Source organism: Molossus molossus, unplaced genomic scaffold, assembly GCF_014108415.1.
Source record: "Molossus molossus isolate mMolMol1 unplaced genomic scaffold, mMolMol1.p scaffold_m16_p_18, whole genome shotgun sequence".
Lineage (NCBI taxonomy): Eukaryota > Metazoa > Chordata > Mammalia > Chiroptera > Molossidae > Molossus > Molossus molossus.
In genome coordinates this window covers 48,966,202-48,987,206 of record NW_023425353.1, presented here as the reverse complement: position 1 = coordinate 48,987,206, position 21,005 = coordinate 48,966,202, and the positions used below count along the sequence as shown (strand labels likewise).

Here is a 21,005-nt window from a genome sequence, read left to right as displayed (position 1 = left end):
TGCTACCATTAGGAAAAGTGCATATGTCTCCATTTGAATAAAATATATCTAGAAACCCATAAGAAACTAATAATATTGGTTTGTCTAGAAGGAGGAATTCAGCCCTGCCTGGTTTGGCTCAGTGGTTACAGCATTGGCCCATAGTCCAGAGAGACCTGGATTCAGTCCCCGCTAAGGGCACGTACATTGGTTGCAGTTTGTCCCTGGTCCCGGTTGGGTTTGGGTGGGAGGCAGCCACTCAATGTGTCCCTTTCAGGGCAGCCACTCGATGTCCTTTTCATGTCGATGTTTCTCTCTCTCTTTCTCCCACTCTATCCGAACAAAAATGGAAAAATGTCCAGTGAGGATACTTTTTTATTCTCGAGTTTTGAACCATGTAAATATATTACTTATTCTAAAAATAAATAAATGTCTTAGAAAAATAGAGAGAGAGGGAGGGAGGGAAGGAAAAGAAAAGGGAGAGAGAGAAAGAAGATCAGATCATGAGAAAATAGCACCTGCAAAGTATTCCTGGAAAAAAAAAATAACATGTATAATAACACAGTCCAGTCACGCAAAAGAGATTAGCAATGCAGAGGTCCCTGCACAAGAGGACTGGTAGTGAGCTCAGAATTCACTTAATTATGAATGATGGCAAATCATCACAGCAATCGTAGTTATACAGTGAATGTCAAATGTTCTTATATTTGAAGGGAAAACAACATAATGTCAACATTTCAAGAATATGAATGGTCTAGATAGAATAGACTGGTTACCTAAATCTCAAAGCCTACTGTCAAAAATTAGTGACTATCAATCCATTCACCCAATCAGTTTCTGTGTATCCGACATGCTGTGTCTGAGGCCCTGTGCTGGGGACGGGGATGCAGAGTGAGTGAAAGAGACAAGTACCCACTGGGTCCAGATATTCCATTCCAGCTAGTTCCCCTCTTTCTCAACAGTATATAGAAGCTATTTTGTCTCTTAGGTCAGGTGGGAGGGGGAAATAGTTGTACAGCCTAAACCATAAAAATAACCTCTAATGGCAGGTATTTTCTGGAGTACTAATAAAATGTGAACTATATCACACATAAGCAAAAAGGAGAAAACAAAAGGCAACAAAAAAAAGAAGTAAAATCATAAAATAAGATGGCAGAATCAAGACCAAACATAATACATGACTATTATTACTATATACAATAGATTGCTATATTCTATAATTCTACTATTTGGTCTAATTCTCAGCTAAAACATTTGACATTTAAGAATTAAATAGTGCAATAATAATAGGATAAAAGTGAAAAGGCTTGGAAGGAGTATTTTCAAGGATAAATTCTTATTAAATTGATATGTGTTGTTTCATAGAGAATAAAATAAAGTTTCCAAATTATTTTTACAAAGCTAGCATACGATTGCAATTAAAACCTTAAAAAAATAATACAGACCAATTTCCTTTGTAAATATTGATGCTGAACTCCCAAATAATAGGTTAGCATGTAGAGTCTAACAATGTATTGTAGATATTAAATATGACCATAGCCAGTTCACTACAGGAACTTAAGTGTTGAATAAGAGTACCTCTTAGTAAAATGCCCCATCATGATTGATTAAATAAGGAAACATGTACAGACACACCTCATTCTATTGTGCTTTATTGTGCTTTGTAGATACTGCATTTTTTGCACATTTAAGATTTGTGGCAACCCCGAGTGGAGTAAGTCCATGGGCATCGTTTTTCCAACAGCATTTGCTCACTTTCTGTCTCTGTGTCACATTTTAGTAATTCTCACAATATTTAAAACAATTTAATTATTATTATATTTGTTATATTGATTTGTGATCAGTGATCTTTGCTGGTACTTTCGTAATTGGTTTGAGGAACTACAAACCATGCCCATATAAGACGAAGAACTTGACAGATACATGTTGTGTGTGTTCTGACTACTCCACCCACTGGCCATTCCCCCATTTCTCTTTCTCTCTCTCCTTAGACCTTCCTGTTCCCTGAGACACAACAAGATTAAAATTGGGCCAAATTAGAGCCCTACAATGCCTTCTAAGTATTGAAATGAAAAGAAGATTTTCACGCCTCTCACTTTAAATCAACAGTTGGAAATAATGATTAACTCAGTGAGGAAGGCATGTTGAAATCTGGGCTATGCCAAAAGCTAGGCCTCTTGCACCAAACAGTTAGCCAAGTTGTGAATGTGAAGGAAAGGCTTTTTTTAAAGGAAATGAAAAGTGCTACCCCAGTGACCACACCAATGATAATAAAGTGAGCGACCTTGTTGCTTATATGGAGAAAGTTTTAGTGGTCTAGATAGAAGAGGAAACCAGCCACAGCATTCCCTTAAGACAAAGCCTAGTCCAGAGCAAGACTGTAACTCTCTTCAACTCTATGAAGACTGAGAGATGAGGAAGCTGCAGGAGAAAAGTTTGAAGCTAGCAGAGTTGGTTCATTAAGTTCAAGGAAACAAGTCATTTCAATAACATAAAAGTACAAGGTGAAGCAGCAAGTGCTGACGTAGAAGCTGTAGCAAGTTATCTAGAAGATCCAGCTAAGATAACTAACAACAGATTTCAGCGCAGACGAAGCAGCCTCCTATGGGAAGAAGATGCCATCCAGGATTTTCACAGCTGAGAGAAGAAGTTAGGGGCAAATGCAGCTGGTGACTTTAAGTTGAGGCCAGTGGTCATTTACCATCTGAAAATCCCGGGGCCCTGAAGGATTATGCTAAATCTACTCTGCCTGTGCTCTGCAAATAGAACAACAAAGCCTGGATGAGAGCACATCTCTTTACAACATAGTTAATAAATATTTTTAAGCCCACGATTGAAACCTATTACTCAGGAGAAAAAAAAAATCCTTTCAATATATTACTGTTGAAATAGCCCAAAATTCTAAAATATTACTAACCTTGTTTAAAAATATGCAGCCTGAGCCCGGTTGGAGTGGCTCAGTGGTTGAGTGTCGACCCATGTATCAAGAGATTGCTGGTTCGATTCCCGATCAGGGCATGTGCCCAAGTTGTGGGCCTGATCCCCAGTGGGGGGCATGCAGGAGGGATGTTCTCTCTCATCGATGTTTCTGTCTTTCCCTCTCCTTTCCTCTTTCTCTAGTATCAATAAAGAAAAAAAATTATAAAAAATAAAAATATGCAGCCTGATCTCAATGACTCTCCTGTATGTATAGGCCTGACAGAAATGCAATACAAGTGTTCACCAAAGAACATGTTCAAGAATATATTTATACCAGCACTATCCATAACAATCCAAACTGGAAGCAACACAAATGTCTCCAAGAGTAGTAGAATAAATGCATTATATATATATATATATATATATATATTCACACACTGGAATATTTCACAGCTAGGAGAATGCACAAATGCAATTAGGCACAATAGAAGCAAATATCCCAAATGAGTTGAATGAAAGAAGCCAGACACAAAGAACACACTGTATGATTTCATTTATATAAAATTCAAAAATTAGGAAAGCTAATTGGTGTTGATAGAAGTCAAAATTGTGGTCTTCTTGCGGGAGGCAGTGACCAGAAGAGGGACTGGGGACTCCTGGGGTTAAAGCAATACCGATTTCTTTTTTTTTTTTTTTGTGGTACGTGGGAACCGAACCGGGACTCTCGGTCTGCACGCCACGCCGCCGCTCAACCGCTGAGCCAAACTGGCCAGGGCAATACCGATTTCTTAACACAAATCCTGGTTATAGGAATGTGTTCAATTTGGGAAAACATATTCAGCTGTACATTTAGGATACATGTGCCTTTCTGTATGTATTGTACTTCAATTCTTTAAAAAGGTTTACTTAAAAAAAAATATGGCCTTTAATATGCAGATGCCATTTCTTTTAAGTTCTTGTAATGGATGACATAAATGCCCTTGGCTTTATAATACTATTTTAGCACTTCATCTTTTTCTACCCCCAAATACTTACAAAGCTGAAATGGAGATCTCAACCTACCACTTTACTGAGCTCTCAAGTCCTGTCTCCCAACTCTCACCCTTATACCACCCATCTTCGACCCTTTTGAGTCTGTTGATGCAACTGGACACTTGTCTCAGCTTAGTGCGGAGATTAAGCCCACAGTGGGTTTATATCCTATCTCTGCAACTTGGTAGTGGCCTGATTTAAAGTAACTTACCTTTCTGTACCTCAGTTTTCTTATCTGTAAAATGTTGTCAATGTGATAGTTCCTACCTCATAGAGTTGTTGTGAGGATGAAATAAACTAAAACATGTAAAGTATTGAGAGAGCTCTTTGGATGACACCTGCTTGCATTAATTCTATGACTCACCTTTAATTTATGGAAATTCAGGTGTATTCTTCAATCAATGGTGTCTTATAATCACTGTTCCTCAGGTGGCAGTTGTGACATTGATGTCATTGCTTGTGCTTACAGCTTTTATTTATGTGGGTATGAGTGAAATATAAAAATAATTTGTCTAAATAAGCAGTTCTTTCAATAAGCACAAAATTAAAATTTTAGAAGGCCGCCCCACCCCCCTTAAGTGGACATATTAAAGGATGCTTCTTTGATTTGATGAAATGTCCTTATGAAATACCTCATGAAGTTGCTGTTAGAAACTTTCTATCAGTATTCTATTTTTAAAACATTCCCAAGCATTATTTGATTTTTAAATTATGTCTAAAATTCAATCATTTTAAACTAGGTATTTTCCAGTGATCTTTGAAGCTTCCCTAGGAACTGGGCAATTGAAAGACTTCCCAGAGATGCATTACACTGTGACCAGATGCTCAGCTATTACCTGCTTCCTTCTGCTCATAAAAATGCCCTTTCTCCCTCTCCGCTGCCAATCCCAGAGCACCAGCCAACACAGAACCTGGGCAAAGGGTGTTCCTTCAGGTCTTCTCCTGCCTGCCACCTCCCCATTCCCATCTGAGCTCAAATTTCAATTATTCAGAAAGACCTCCATCAACCCCTAAATCCATAAGCCCATTGGTTCTCCAACTTTGCTGCATACTGGAATTGTCTAGGGATCTTTAAATAATACTGATGTCTGGGTCTCATCCTCAGAAATTCTGATTCCATCGTTCCAGGGCGCTACGCGGGCACTGGCATTTTTAAGAACTCCACAGGAAATTCTAAAGCGCAGCCAAGATTGGGGACCATTGCATTACCCTGTTTGATGATATTCTGATATTCTCTTAATTGATTACTTGAATTGTTGTCTATATCTTCCACTAGCTCACGAAGACTTGGAATTTTTTTCTTGTCAACATCGTGAGCCCTGTATCCCGGCACCCCGCCAAGAGTAGAACCTCATAGCACTTCTAAAGATAAGAGCAGGTAGCTTCAGCTTCTTCAAGAATTGCCATTAGGACTGAAGGGAATTTAGGAAGTATTTCAGGTTGGGTAACTCCTTGGGCCTTTTACAACACGCGATTCCTGGCTCTCCTAGCCCAACCTCATCCCCTCCCCTAGCTTCGAAGCCTAGTAGGATGTTAATGGAGAAGACTGTCCCCTCCAGGTCCTCCGCTTTGATCAGCAAGGGGCCTGTCTAGCAGATCGCTCCCCCGCCCACGCGCCCCAGGAGCACAGGGCAGGGTCTGAGAGCTTGTTTACATGCTTCTGGGGTCTCCGAAGACAAACAATGAGGGGGCCTCAAAGAAAGGAAAGCTCCTACAGGGAGGCCCAGGAGGGGTTCTACGCACGTGAAGCAAGGGGGCGCTGCGCCTTTTCGCCGCGCGCTTCGGGGGGGGGGCGCAGAACAACCGGCGGCCAGCCTCAGAGAGGATCGCAGCGCAGCTGCAAGGAAAACCCCCAAAACACCAATACAATCTATTTAAGCTTTTCCCGCCAATTGTGCCCGCACCCCCGGATGTGCTGAGCCAGCAAAAAACTCTGAAGTTTCCAGGAACTAGCTTCAAGATAATTTCGAGTGAAAAAAGCAAGGTGTTGAGCCTGTGTGTCACAGCGTGCAATGGGTGGAGGACCGAGGAGGAGAAAGTCAGGTGCAGACGCTTGCTTGCTGGTGCAAACATTGATTAAGCCCCGGAAATACTGTCGAGAAATTAATCGTGGTTACTATGAGGCTGAGGCACAAAACGTTGCAGTCTGGTGGTTTTTTGAGTTTTTAAAGCCTATGCAAGTATATTTCTAAGTATATATGATTTTGTACTGTAGTTTATATTGTATGGTGTTATATGTAATATATTCTATTGTGAAAGACACATTTATTGTATTTTATATATAGCACCATACATTATATTGTGTAATACACATATATCTCTGGCTGGTGAAGTCAAAGTGTAAATTAGCCTCTACCTTCCAGACTGACCCGAAGTACAGAGAGAACGACTCGAGGCGTGAAAAGGCAGAGGTAAGACCAGAGGAAATATGTGGGACCCTCTCCCCATATCTTTTCACTGAAGACAGAGCAGTTGTGGGGAATGGGACCCAGGAAACTGAGGCACTGGACTGGACAAGTGCAGCCCCAAGTGTTTTTGGAGTTGTCATCCAGCGGCGGGGCAACGCCGGGAACCCAGCCCCGGAGAGACCCTTCCTGGCTCTGGTGCAGATGCCCCGGCTCCAGCCCCTGCCTGGTGTTGGCACTGTTTTTGCTCAGGCCTCCCACCAGGGATGAATGGGCGTCACGGTGGGAACATTCCCCGGGCGATCGGAGGCCTACAAGACTCCCCAGAGGACTTGGCTCCCTGAGGGCGAGGGCGCAGTCCCAGGGATGCGGCCGCAGAGGCTCGGAGCGCAGAGGAGGGAGAGATCCTCGCGTCCTTCCGTCCGCGGTTCAAGGGCTTCCAGCGCCTGCCAGAGAGGCGAACAAAGCCCCCAAGGTCCCCTAAATCCGGCCACAAAAACTGGAAGAGAAACGGGAAACCACAGGCAGCGGGTGGAGAGCTGGCTGTTGATTCGTCGTGGCTCCCTCTGCCCAGTGTCCCTTGATAAAAGCCCAGGGCCTGGAGACCCCAGTTTTCTACTAAAGGTTTTAAAGTTCCAGAGAGAGGTTGCCTCCTCCCCAGCTTCCAGGTCCGCCTAGACCTGTTACTGTCTAATTGTATGCCCTCGGGCAAGTTTATCTCTCCCGGCCTCGATTTTCTTATCTGTAAAATGGGGGTGATGAAGTACCTACCTCTGTGAGATGGTAATGAGGGTTTAAATGAGATATTGTATGCCTAGGGCTCGGTCCAGCTCTAGCTTGTAGAGAAAGGTCTCCCCTCCACCACCACCACCCCCCGTATGGTTATCCCAAGCAAGAATACCAACTCAAACCCAGGATTGAGATGTAGAGGTCCAGTGTCCTCCAAAGAGACTCACTGTAAAGTTACAGCGGCAGCAGGTGGGCACCCAACGCCGTCCACTCGTTATCTCCAAAGTCATACCGGGTCTCCGGTCCAACGTCTACCTGGGCGCTTTCCCCTCAAAGACCACCACACACCCCGCCCCATTCACACATACTTAGCCCTTCCACCCATTGCCCCACAGCTCAGACGGCCGGCATTCAGATTCCCTCCCGGGCTACCACATTCAGCTTGTGGCCTCGGACAAGGACCTCCAGGCGTCACTTGACTCTTCTGTGAAATGGGATGATAGCACTTTAAGTGCTAGTTTGAAAAGGTCGTACAGGCAAAGCAGAGTCTGACCTATGGTCAGCTGCTGCTACTTTTATTATTTTCCTCCTTTGGTTGTGGATTCCAGGATAAACCTTAAAAAAAAAAAAAAAAATCAGCCCCAGCTGAATGGAGAAATGATCCCAGCTTCTCTTTGCTACCCATAGATTCCTTTCCCGTGCGCCCCTCTGTGGGAGGAGCGGGTTCTTCCCGGCCCCTGCGGAGTGGTTAAGCAGCCCCGGAGACCTGGGCCTGCGGGCCCCCTCGAGACATCCCTGAACGGCTGCCCCTGTGGCTGATCCTGCTCTGCCCCTTATCCAGCCAACTTTCAGAAGCCGCCACTGAGGATCCAGAAGGCGTCTTTGTCGGGACTCCCAGACCAGGGTGCCTTCTCCCGGAGCGAGAGCTCTGCGGGAGCCTTCCGACTACTCACTTAACTTGTCAGCGTCATGCGTTTAACCTAGTAGGGGGAGAACAAAACCTGAACTAAATACCCAATATTTTGTCTTTGACTAGTAACCCGCCGGAAAGGCAGAATCCCGGCGGGGGGCGGGGGGCCTGGGAAAAACAGAATGCTAATGGCAGCCTGGAGGGGGCGGAAGGCGCTCCGGGGTTGGGGCACCCGGCCGCCTCCCTTTGAAATGCACCTTTTCAGCCGCGTTCAAGGGGATTTCCTTCCCATCTGTAGAAGTAGAAAGAAGCTGATGGAACACTCGGATTTTCTCTCAGGTTCCAACTAACTTCGCTCCAGCTTCCTACTTCTGGTTCGTGTTGCCTTTGACCTGTTTGCTTCTGGCCTCCCCACATCAGCCTGGGAATATCTGGATTCCTCATTTAGTCCCAGTATCTAGTTAGAAGGGCAAAAAGTGAGCTCTATGTAAGTGTGATGGTATTAATAGGAAAGGCTTAAGACCTTCCTCTGTGCCCAGTGCTGTCCTAATTGTCTGATATTCTGCATACATTGGGCATTGGAGCCAGAGAAGTTAAAGAGCTTACCCAGACCCACAAAGCTAATAAAAGAGCCACAAATACATACATCCTGCCTACAACGTTCTGCTTTTCTCTTAGGGGCCTCAAAGGGGAGTTTAAAGAATGATCTCTTTGGTCTCTATCATGTTGACCTTCCTTCTTCCTTCTCTCCTTCCCTCTCATTCTCTCCTGCCCTTGGTTATCTTATGGGCTTAATTCTTTCTGCAAAGTAACTCCTCAACCCAGACTTCCCCCTTCCTCATTTCTCACGTAGGGCCTGGATCTGAGATTCCAGCTCCCCATTATACTGAAGCATTGGTCAACAGGGTTGGATTCTGCCCACCTGTTGTGTAGACATCCTGCTGCACCTGTATCCTGAGGGTGCCTTCTGTTGAAACATTAATTTCCAAAGTCTCTGCCAACTCTGTTAGTGTTGAGCAAGTGATATATGTTCAAGATAATATTTCTCATTGGCTACATGGTGGTCACTCTCATGAACGGCAGCACTGCAATTCCAACACTAACTTTTATATTTCCCCCTGGAAAAATGTCAACACTGACATGCACACAAAAAGCCATGCCATAATGTAAGAACTTTGGGTTAGGAGAGGTCTAAAAAAGATTTTTTAAATCTTAAAAAGTCTAAAAACAATGAAAATGCCTGTTCCATTAATTTTCAAAGATCTGTTTCCTTTTTCTTTTGGGGGGGGGGGAGTATTTTCACGTCAGTCTTCAGGGTTATAAAGCCTGAGACCTGACACTGTCCTTGGGCTATTTTAGCTGTTCTAGTTTACAAATTTATTAACCCTTTTCTTTCAACAACAGAGCACCTGAGTGGCAGGCCTTTCAAGGTGCAAAGTGAGGCAGGTGGAGCCCGTATAGCTCTTTCATATTTTAATACAGCAACAATTAGCCTAACATTCCCATCATTTACTTTTGAGAGTAAGTCACTTTGTTTACTTTGCTTCCTGTGGCTTTTCTTGTTATTAATGTGACTCTCTGTACTTCCATTAATATGATGATGAGGATGATGATGACGATAAAACCACAGTTTAATCCAGGAATTCATTTGCAGTTTAAAAACTACTTTCATAAAAAATTCTTGATTCAGTGTTAAGAAAAGATCATTTATTTTTTGTGATAGGCAACTTTTGGTGTTCTTATTATCTTGCATTCCAGGATTCCCCCACCTCCTCCTATTTTAACAGTGAACAACAATTGCATTCAGCAATCTAAGCATATGAATTGATAGCTAAAATAATAATTTAAGTTGGTCACTTTTGTTTGAACAAAATACAGTGGGTTTCATATAACCCTTTGCCTCACACATTTATGGACCTAGTGATTTTTTTTAAAGCAAGTGATCAGTCTATTTTAGTGTCACGGTGAAATATATATGCTTATAAAAGTGAAACTGTGCTGATGGGAGTATCTTGCTGTTGTCAGCAGAATCAACATTACTTGTCCTTGCAAAAAAAAAAAAATGTTTTATCTTAGGAGACATTTTCTTTTTTCAAGAAAAAAAAAAGTGCAACTTGAACAACCTTACGGTGATGAAAGCTCCCTCCCCCTTCGGAAAGCACAGCGGAGGTGGCAGATCTGGCCATCAGAGAACAAAGGGCCAAAGAGTGAACCCGAGATGGTGAAATAAAATGTAACGTCAACAAAGAAAAGGCCATAGATAAATAGTAAAAGGACCAACTCACCACAAAAAACCCATTGACGTTTTCCCAGAGTCCAGGCGAAGCGCTGGTGACCGGTTCATGTTGGAATGTTTTCCTAGGGTTAAAAGGAGAACCGGCAGCAAGTCTGCTCAGAATTTACAAAGTGTTTGAATAACACGGACAGTGTTTGGATAACACATTTTTAGTGGGGGTGAAAATAATAGAATTTATTGGGACATTTATATAGGCCCCCTTGGTTGTGTGGGGGGGATGGAGGGGAGGTAAACTATATATCATTGCACTCATCTATAACTCACCACTGTAATTGATCCATACATGTGTATATGTATTTGATGTGTAATAGTCCTGTAACAGACAAACGCTTCTCAGTTTTGCTTTTAAAAGATGAATGCCCTCATAGTGGCTACCTTTAAGGGGGAGGTAGGGGTAATGAGTTCACCTGGCCAGGTTGGCAATCACTTTATGTTATCAGGGGAGACAGTGGCATGAAGTTGGTATTGTTGCTTGAGACAACAGAGCAGAGATCTTAATGGGCTCACGCAGGTTTGGCCTTGGCTTCATTGTAGCCATCAAAGGGTCCTGCTTGCTCCATCTCAGGCTGAAAGGTGCAAGATTTGAGTTAATCCAGCCGGCATTTGGGTCTGGGGTTCCAACGGGTCTCCACGTTTCCTCTCCAATGTTGATGTTTTTGTTCAATGTATTCCAATACACTGTCAGTTGAGCCACATAAAACCAGGCACCTTTCAATAAATGTCTCATTTGGATTTCATGAAGCTTGGGGTGTAATTGAAATCAAACAGCAAACAGGCTGGAAGGCTCTGTTATTTGCCCACCCAATCTAAGGAGGGTGCTGCCTGACATGTTCACTGAAGCCAATGCCTTAGATTTCTTTTCTGTTCCTATCCTGGAAAAGAGCCTTGGATTTTTTAAAGTGCAGCTGGGACACATGAAAATAATGTTCATGTCTCTTTCCTTGGTTATAAGTAAAATTGAGAGCTCATTCCAAGTAGGAAATCACAGATTTGCTCATCTATAACTCTCTAGGCGTTGAGACTAGTATATGCTGTATGCAAGAATAAAAATGCAATTAGTTTAGCAATACAGAAAAAACATTAAATGAGATTTATTTATCTTTCTGCAGTCAGAAAAAAATCATCTTTAATTTAAACAGTCCTTTTCATTATGTTAGAATGTATTTGTATTATTTATTTATAGTGTGATCTAAATTATGTATATATTTCTCATGTTCCAAAAATCCTGAGTCCCAGGACAGTTTTGTGGAGCCTGAATTTTTATTCTTTCTCTTTGTTTCTACATCTGTAAAATGGGTTCAATTTGAGGTGAAACAATAGATATATTGAGGAGGCAGGGAGAGAGATAAACTGCAGCATCTGACCCCAAGAGTCGACACTAGTTCTGATTACACATACTGTGTAGGTATAAATTTAATAACTAGGGAGCACACAGAATGGACCCACGCGCTTTCAAGAGCTTGCTTTGGGGCTGGAATAAAATCAACCCTTTCTGATGTGGCGCGGGGGACAGCTGGCGCGCGTTATTTGCGCCAGAGTGGGTCGGAACGATGCCTGTTGCCTGCGATGGCACTTTGCCACGAGCGCTTCCCTGGCCGCCTCGAAAGCAATTTGAAGGAACAGGGAGACCCGCTCTCTCTGCGATAAAGAGCAATACTGCTATCTACCCACAGCCACACTAGCTCCAAATAATGGAGATTGGATCTCACTCCTACTTTTTCAGCAAACATGCCCCAAGCTCCATCAAGGGTAACCCGGAGGAGCCAATGAGTGGTTACCAGGATCTCCTAGCCCGGGGCTACGTCTCCAAACCGCCCCAGCCGCTCGGCCCCTTCCTTTCCTTGCTCTCGCAAAAGTACAAAGCAAAGTTCAATTCTTCAAGCGTTCTCTGGACCACAATAAAACAAAAGCCGGGGAGATGGGAGTGGCTGGTGGGTGATCAGAGCAGAGAGCCACGTCAAATCCGAACTGAACCGGTGGGACAAAATGAAAGGAGTGCGTGGCTGAGCGCGCTAGGACCAGCTTTCCAGGGGTCTGTTCCTGGGCTGCTCGGCCCAGAAACTAGGAGGCCCTTGCTCTGACCCACTCGTTTAACCTGCTCCCTCCCCCTGGCTGTGCCTTGACCCAGAAAACCTTCGCGCGCTCTTGGTTTTCACCCCCGCGAAAAACTGGTAAAAGCCCAGATGCTTCCGAGTTGCCTTAAGGACCAACCGTCTCGCTCTCTAACCCAGACGTGCCGGTCTTGGTGCTGCTGTGGTTTGAACCTACGTAGGACAGCTCCGAGCCCTTCTGCACCGGCGCGTGAGAACTCTGCTAATCCCGCGGCCGCCTCATCTGTTGTGGGCGAAGAGTTTCCCGTGTGATCGTGTTCGTTTGGGGAAGCAGAGTCCCGACACCTCAGCCGGAAAATGCGCTCCCGGAGCGATTACAAGCAGCGTCTGTAATTGCTTATGAACAGCGAATATCCAGGCTTCTCCTTATCAGCAAGGAAACGTGCCCCATCCCCCGTAATAATAAAACAATAAAATATGATGGCATCACTCTTTACCGTCTGCGGAAACACAGGGGAGAAACGGGCAGCTGGGGCAAAAGGGCTTCATTCAATATCAAACTGATTATTTCACTAATTATTCTTCCTTCTGTGTTGCGCCGCGGAGAGTACAGGGAAGCTTCTCCGCGAGGCCGCTTTGTTTCCCGGCGTCAGGCCCAGCTGAAGACGGGGTGGTGGGCAGGATCTGGGACTCAGGGAAACTGAGCCGCCTGGACTTGAAATTGTGGGAGGTGGTTGCCTCCCGAAAGCAGACGTGTTGGCGTGGGGAATGAGGGTGTTCCCAGTATCCCACCCCACCCGGGCTTCTGGGGGATTCGGTTCTGAAGGATGGCAGCGTGCACTCGCCGTCCCCGAACCCCAAAAGCCGGGCGTGAGGTTCCTCCCACAAGTCCTTCCCACTGAGTAAAAGGATGGGACCAAATAAAAGTGGTTCACAGGCGTTGAAGGCCAGGGAGTCTACTCCCATCGGGAGGAAAGTGTGCTGAAGTTACAGCCCCCGACGAGAAAAGACAGTTCGCTTGGGCCTCTCTCCAGCTCGCCCCAGATCCCCACCCTCAGGGACCGGGGCCTCCCCGAAAGCCAACTTGCGGAGCGGTTCTCCCTCCGGCCCTCTCAAACCCGCTCCCGCCTCGCAATGTTCCTCTCAGAGCGCAGAGATGACGTCTGTGCCAAGAGTGGACCCCACTACGGAGACCCCCCAACTCTGTTCCCCTAAACTCCAGCGAAATACAGACACCAGAATTGATTCTCCCAGCAGGACAGGGTCTCAAAGGAAAAAAAAAAAATCAGACCAGAGCAAAAGAAAGTTGCAGGCGACTTGATCCAATTAGTATATGCCTAATTGAATTAGTGTCACCTCCATCAGCCAATAGGAGGGTCCCGGGGCTTTGGGCCCCGAAACCCCTCCCTGGAAGCACATATATAAAGCAGCCAATGACAGCCTGCAAGTTTCCAAGTGGTCAACTTGACCGATAGCTCAGCAGTCAAGGAGAGCAGAAAGGCTAGCGCTGGTGGGTGGATGGGAACAGAGATCCAAGTCCTCTTCTTCCTGGGGGTGAGTGTGGGAGGAGAGCGGAGGTCCGGAGAGGCTAGAAGGACGGCTAAGAAAACAAGAGTGCTTCTCGATCAATTTCCACCTCCTGCCGTTCACACTCAGTGCGCTTTCCTTGAGGAAAGGACGCTGGGTTCAATACGCGTGAGTGTGCCTTAGCTGCCCGCGTGTCGCCAGGTGGGTAGCCCCGGCGCCGTAGGAAGGGGAAGTTACCTTCCCCTCGGAAGAGGGCGCTGGCTCCCCCATCCTGCCTTTATAATAAGGCCGCGGGAGGAGAGGAAGCACTGCCGTCTGCGCTCTGTAAAGCATGCAGTTAGGGGAGCAGCTTTTGGTGAGCTCAGTGAACCTGCCTGGCGCGCACTTCTACCCGCTGGAGAGTGCGCGAAGCGGCGGTGGCGGGACCGCCGGCCACCTCCCCGGCGCGACCCCTTCGCCTCAGAGGCTGGACTTAGACAAAGCGCCCAAGAAGTTCTCGGGCAGCCTCTCGTGCGAGGCGGGGAGCGGGGAACCCACAGCCGCCAGTGCGGGGGCTCCCGCGGTCATGCTCAGTGACGCCGACGCCGGGGACGCCTTTGCCAGCACCGCGGCAGTGGCCAAGCCAGGGCCCCCGGACGGCCGCAAGGGCTCCCCCTGCGGGGAAGAGGAGCTCCCCTCAGCCGCGACTGCCGCTGCTACTGCCGCAGCCGCCGCCACCGCGCGCTACTCCATGGACAGCCTAAGTTCGGAGCGCTACTACCTCCAGTCCCCCGGGCCTCAGGGCTCCGAGCTGGCTGCGCCCTGCTCGCTCTTCCCGTACCAGGCGGCAGCCGGGGCGCCCCACGGATCTGTGTACCCGGCTCCCAACGGGGCGCGCTACCCCTATGGCTCCATGCTGCCCTCCGGCGGTTTCCCCGCGACCGTGTGCCCACCCGGGAGGGCGCAGTTCGGCCCGGGAGCCGGCGCCGGCAGTGGCGCGGGCGCAAGCGGCGGCGGGGGAGGCGGCCCGGGAGCCTATCAGTACAGTCAGGGGGCTCCGCTCTACGGGCCGTACCCCGGGGCAGCGGCCGCAAGTTCGTGCGGAGGATGGGGGAGCTTGGAGGTTTCTGGTTCCAGTTTACGTGCTCACGTCTACCTGTGCAACCGGCCTCTGTGGCTCAAATTCCACCGCCACCAAACCGAGATGATCATTACGAAACAGGGCAGGTGAGCACAGCGCGGAGGGGACGCGGGACGCTGGGGTGGGCGGTGAAAGTGTGGCCCCGAGGAAGGCCGGGGGTGCACTTTGGAGAATGTGTTTCCGTGCGCAGTAAGTGGAGACGCCGCATCTCCAATTCGGTGTCCCTCCCCTACGCTCCCGGGCGGTCTGTGCAGGGTGTAATGTTACGGCTGTTTCCTCCTTCCCGTTACCCTTACCTGGACTGACGAGGAGGGGACGGAAATGGAAATTGAGGCTTGTCCACAAAGCTGGATTTACTAGATCCGCCCGCTCGGCGGTCCACTGCTCCCTACTTGCCCGTGAGGAAGAGCGGATGGGGGGAGGCGCAGAGGTTGGCCCCCTGAGCGCAGTAGATGGGCTCCCGCAGTTCTAGGCGCCAGGGTCTCCATGGGGCGCCTCCGGAGTATGGGCGTGAGGACCAGAGCCCAGGCTTCCGAGCCTCGGTCTGGGTTAGTTGGTTAGGTAGGTCCTGGAGCCAAACCTGGCTGGGGTTCGGGGATGAGAAAGTTCTCATATACGTCTAATTGCTAACAGTGGTTACTTCTGCGGAAAGTGAGGGGCGGGGGGGGGCTCTCAAAGGGGACCTTTAGCCCTACTAGTAGGATTGAAAGAAAAGGGGGGAGGGCAAGAACAACTTAATGTTATTCTCTTATACTTGTACATATAAAAATTAATGATTTTTCACATCGTGGAAAAAAATGAGCATCTTAAAAAGTCGAGCACTTGAGTGGGGAAAGGGCACAGACGCAAGTGACTTTGGGAAATAATTATTTTGGAGAAAGGATGTTCAAAATTTGCCAACTCGGTGATATTTTACATGATAAAGGCCACTTGACCGGTATTCTGTTAATTCTGTAGGCTTCTAGATGTCGTGCTCCGACCCTATCCCAGGTGCCCACGAACCTGGCCGAGTGTGGCCTGCTCTCGCGTGATTAAATCGCTTCTCCTGGCTGTGTTCCCTTGTACAGGCGCATGTTCCCCTTCTTGAGCTTCAACATAAACGGACTCAATCCTGCCGCCCACTACAACGTGTTCGTAGAGGTGGTGCTGGCGGACCCCAACCACTGGCGCTTCCAAGGGGGCAAGTGGGTGACCTGCGGCAAAGCCGACAATAACATGCAGGGTGAGGAGAGAGGAGACCGGGCAGGGAGGAGCGGATGGGGAAGCCCCGACACAAGCGTTCCCCCCGACCTGGGACCTAGAGGTGTTAGCATGAGTTTCTTTGTCTTGATTGTTTGACGAAGGGAGAAACTTGCCAAGTCAGATTTCTTGCTTACTAATATACAGAACTTTAACCGTAACCCTACGTCACCCCCCCCCCCCCCATTCCTATGTTTGAGGAAAGAATTATCATGAATTGTCAAAAACTCTCCGGGTGGCAAGGGGTCCTGGCAGTCTTAATTTTTACTTGAGAAAACGCTCTCCAAGAGTGAATCCCACCCGTAAAAATGCAACCATTTCCATGAGATGTTGTCCTCCCAGCTTCATCTGAACTACATGAAGTATCTCCTGTTGGCTCCATTTTTATATTTCGAGGTACCCTTACGATGAGCACCATGTCCAAGGAAGTCAGTGGAAGCACAGGGGCCCTGGAGTGGGTGGTGGGCCATCAGTGGAGTCTAATGGGCTCCAATGGCCTTCTTAAGCAGCTAGTGCTGGGGAGAACAGAGCTGTAAGAGCTGCTCTTACACCTTGCCCATGGATAATAAGACGTCCCTCCCCACTGCCCTCCATTGGTAAACAGCCCTATATGCTTGGGTTCTGTATTTTGTTTCATTTTCTCTTAGGCAACAAAATGTATGTCCACCCAGAGTCTCCTAATACTGGTTCCCACTGGATGAGACAGGAGATTTCCTTTGGGAAATTAAAACTCACCAATAACAAAGGCGCCAATAACAACAACACTCAGGTAGAGTGACAGAGGAGGGGGTGTCTTCTGGTTATAGATCACTTTTCTAACAAGGTCTCATACTCTTCCCCGTTTTTTTTGTTTGTTTGTTTGTTTTCAGTGTTACCTGTTCATTTGCCTATTTCTAAGCTTTTTTTCTTTCTTTTGACCTTTCTCATTTGCACTTTCTTACTGGATTTCAATAACAGTGAGTTGACTATTAGGAATGGAAGTACTGAAATATTTGGGGGACTTAGGAAACCAAGAGGAAAGAGTGTTTCTGAAACACACATACCCAGCTATGTTTTAAGTTTAAAAACATGGCAATGATAAAATCTTAAAACAGCAGTAGCAAAAAAATGATAGCTGTTGTCGGGAGCAAGCAGGAGTTCCATTCCAAAATATGTAGTTTGTGAAAATCTACTTTCGTTGCGCCTTTAAGAGACTTTTTCAACTCGGCCGCTCTCTTCCTGTTCCATTTCCAGATGATAGTCCTCCAGTCCTTACACAAGTACCAGCCACGACTGCACATTGTGGAAGTTACAGAGGATGGTGTGGAGGACTTGAATGAGCCCTCGAAGACTCAAACCTTTACCTTCTCAGAAACGCAGTTCATTGCCGTGACTGCCTACCAAAACACCGATGTGAGTGTCCCGAATGTCCCAAGATTCTCAAAAGCTAGGCCCAGTGTGCTAACTCAACGACTGTTTTTCTCCCCTATCTAGATAACTCAACTAAAGATTGATCATAACCCCTTTGCAAAAGGCTTCAGGGACAACTATGATTCGTAAGTGCTGCTTTTCTTCATACTTGCATGTTATTTTTGAACAGGACATTCATAATCAGACACTTTCCTGAGAACTTATTCTAGGGAGAACTTTCATGTTTGAAATTTTTACCTGTTTTTATCTTTACTTTTTTTTTTTTTTTGCCTGGACTAATCTTGCTGTAGAATTTTCACAGAAAGGATTTGTTAATTTCTAAAGAAATGTTAAGGGCTTTAAAATGAGGAGCTTTTTTGTGTTTTTAAATATTTGAGTGAAGATTTAAATTTTTCATAATCTGTATTTACATACCTTTCCATGTAATCCAACTTTTTTTTTTTTATCCTCTCAGGAGCACGTATAATTACCCCCCCCCTTTTTTTAACATAAGAAAAACCTGAAACTAAGAGGATGTAGTTTTCACATCAACAGCAAGGCTCTGCAAATGCCTTTTAAATGTGGCTTTCCTCCCATCACACTGAGAGGAGGAGTTGCTCTGAGTTCCTCAAATCCTGGGATTTGCAAAGGTGGATTTTCTATAGTTTAAATGCGTAATGCCTGGGAGGGAACTCTTTTTCTTTCATGGTGGGAAATTTTTCCCCAGGAGCCAGGACTCCGGTTCAAATGGACGAGGGCCTCTCCTACCTCCATCCCTCCGTGTCAACAGACCAGTGCTTTTTCATTTCTGGGAATTTGGTTTGTTTGGGGACAACATTAGGGTTTTTTTTTTTTTTTTTAAGTGTTTCTCTTTATATTGTAGCATGTACACCGCTTCAGAAAATGACAGGTTAACTCCATCTCCCACGGATTCTCCTAGATCCCATCAGATTGTCCCTGGAGGTCGGTACGGCGTTCAGTCCTTCTTCCCGGAGCCCTTTGTCAACACTTTACCTCAAGCCCGATATTATAATGGCGAGAGAACCGTGCCACAGACCAACGGCCTCCTTTCACCCCAACAGAACGAAGAGGTGGCCAACCCTCCCCAGCGGTGGCTTGTCACGCCTGTCCAGCAACCTGGGACCAACAAACTAGACATCGGTTCCTATGAGTCTGAATATACTTCCAGCACCTTGCTCCCATATGGTATTAAATCCTTGCCCCTCCAGACACCCCATGCCCTGGGGTATTACCCTGACCCAGCCTTCCCTGCCATGGCAGGGTGGGGAGGTCGAGGTTCTTATCAGAGGAAGATGTCGGCTGGACTCCCATGGACCTCCAGAACAAGCCCCCCTGTGTTCTCTGAAGATCAACTCTCCAAGGAGAAAGTCAAAGAAGAAATTAGCTCTTCTTGGATAGAGACTCCCCCTTCCATCAAGTCTCTGGATTCCAATGATTCGGGGGTCTACACCAGTGCTTGTAAGCGAAGGCGGCTGTCTCCCAGCACCTCTAGTAATGAAAATTCTCCCTCCATAAAGTGTGAGGACATGAACGCTGAAGAATACAGTAAAGACACCTCAAAAGGCATGGGAGGGTATTATGCTTTTTACACAACTCCCTAAAGAGTTATTTTAACCTCATAAAAATGAGCTAACTTTTTGCAGATGAACTTGGTGGTGTTTTTTGTTGTCTTCTTTGCCTAGGTTGCCAAAAAGATGTTTGCCTTCCACCTTGATGCATCGTGTTCTGTGCAATTCTCTAAAAGAAGGTGCCAAAGCTTTTTGATTGCTGCAGGTAACTGAAACAAGCCTAGCGTTTTCTTTTTCTTTCAAAATAAAGTTAATGGAGGACTTGGAAGTGTTTTTAAAATTTGAAGGTCATTCAAGGTTCTGGGTTTATTTATTGGAAACACTAAATGTTCAGAGAATGGGGCTGTGAAGATAGAATGCTGAACGCTATCACACCAGTTGAAAGCTTTGGTTCTTTATTCTATTTTTAAATCTCTAAGCATATAGAAGCCCAGAATCGGTAAGGCATTTTGTTTCTAGAAAAGAAGGGCTGGTCCTTAAGCTTCAACAGGGGACTTTTTGCCGTTACCTTCTGCTAGAGACAGAAGATGTCAGGCCTGGGAGGCGAGAACAACTTTTGTGAAGGCGTTGATTTTACCTGCCTTTGGTTCCTCCCAGGCTTTCTGAATAAGCCATGATTGCCTCGTTCGCTCTGCTCTGTGCTGGGGTGGCTCACAAGACTCAGGAGAGGACAAGGGAGGGAGTCACCCCCCAAAAATAAAGAAAGAGAATTTTAAAGTGTACAGTTGTGTGTGCTTAGATACACTGTAGAATAACGTGGAATATATTGTACAAATAGTCTACCTAGGTGTCTGAGATTATGTAAAAGCGGTGCTTTGGCTTTGTAAAGAATTTGCAGATCACCTGGCAGCAGCTGCAAGAGCAGGGGGTGGTTCCTCTCCTCATCCCAACCACATTGGGGAATATTCTGTTTACTTTTTAGGTAGTTAAGAATGTATTCAGCTACTCTGTACTTAACTTGAAACGTGTCTAAGGAAACTCCTCTATTTCAACCTCTTCCTTTGCCACCCCCACTACCCAGCTTGGTAATGTAAAGACAGTAAAACCCGACGCCACGGCTCCTATAGGCTTTTTAGAGATCTTGGATTTTTATGTACAGTCTTAGTCATTTTTTAATAAATGTTGTTCATTAAGGGAACAGGCATAGCTCTGTCTTCTGTACTACAGGTTTTAATCTAAATATGTTATTTTGCTTTCTCCTCCACCCTTCTCCCGCATGACCACTGTTTTGCCAACCCCTCTCCCTGCCACGGAAGGCTCTAGAATCTCTAAGAGAAGTGGGAAGTGGAGATGACTTCTATCACTTCTTATCCTTGAACGTGAATGGGGTTATTTTCTCACCCCACTGGGAAGTCTGGACGGTGGGTGTTGGGGTGGGGGTGGAGGTGCCCAGAGGCAAGATGGCCTACATCAGGCTAGTCCAAACCTGGAAAATCCTCGCCCCCTTGGCGCCCGGGCCCTGCCGCTGCCCGGGACCCTTAGTTCTCTGGGCTCTTTCCTAGGCCTACCTGGGGCCACCCGTCCCTGACCTGTGTGTGCCCCCTGGGAACCCCCGAGGCTCTCTGAGCGCCCACGAGTTCCGGGTACGTGAGGTGCGGCAGCGAGCTGACCGCCCCCAGCTCAGCTTCTGCTCCCACCTGCGGCTTCTGCGCGGCCCGGGCTGCGCTCCGCGTGGCTGCCGCCGGGGCTCTGCGCCCCACCGGTCCGGGGACACCGGGGCTGCGCGGGCGCGTCGCCTACGCACGAGGACTCCGGTCCTCTTTCCACCCTGCAAAGGTCGGCCCCAGAGCGCTTCGCCTCGCGTTCAGCTCCGTTTGTTT

The 21,005-nt window shown here is 46.8% G+C and overlaps 1 protein-coding gene across 2 annotated transcripts; it reads left to right on the top strand.

Annotated features, from left to right (window-relative positions):
* The first annotated feature begins 13,790 nt into the window (after nucleotides 1-13,790).
* On the top strand, nucleotides 13,791-20,323 carry EOMES (eomesodermin). Of its 2 annotated transcripts, none has more exons than XM_036266703.1 (6): nucleotides 13,791-15,054; nucleotides 16,036-16,190; nucleotides 16,855-16,976; nucleotides 17,441-17,599; nucleotides 17,681-17,742; nucleotides 18,537-20,323. In XM_036266703.1, the coding sequence occupies exons 1-6, from the start codon at nucleotides 14,180-14,182 to the stop codon at nucleotides 19,216-19,218; spliced, it is 2,055 nt and encodes a 684-aa protein (XP_036122596.1). In that variant the 5' UTR covers nucleotides 13,791-14,179; the 3' UTR covers nucleotides 19,219-20,323. The 2 variants fall into 2 exon arrangements, with proteins under 2 accessions (XP_036122596.1, XP_036122595.1); XM_036266702.1 differs by having other exon boundaries at nucleotides 18,480-19,873.
* Nucleotides 20,324-21,005: the final 682 nt, after the last annotated feature.

Bases quoted from the DNA above. Each gene is read 5' to 3' on its own strand.
- EOMES (XM_036266702.1), top strand. From the start codon at position 14,180: ATGCAGTTAGGGGAGCAGCTTTTGGTGAGCTCAGTGAACCTGCCTGGC. The intron at 16,977-17,440 runs GTAGAGTGACAG...TTCCATTTCCAG, and splicing joins CCAATAACAACAACACTCAG to ATGATAGTCCTCCAGTCCTT. The intron at 17,743-18,479 runs GTAAGTGCTGCT...TTTATATTGTAG, and splicing joins TTCAGGGACAACTATGATTC to CATGTACACCGCTTCAGAAA.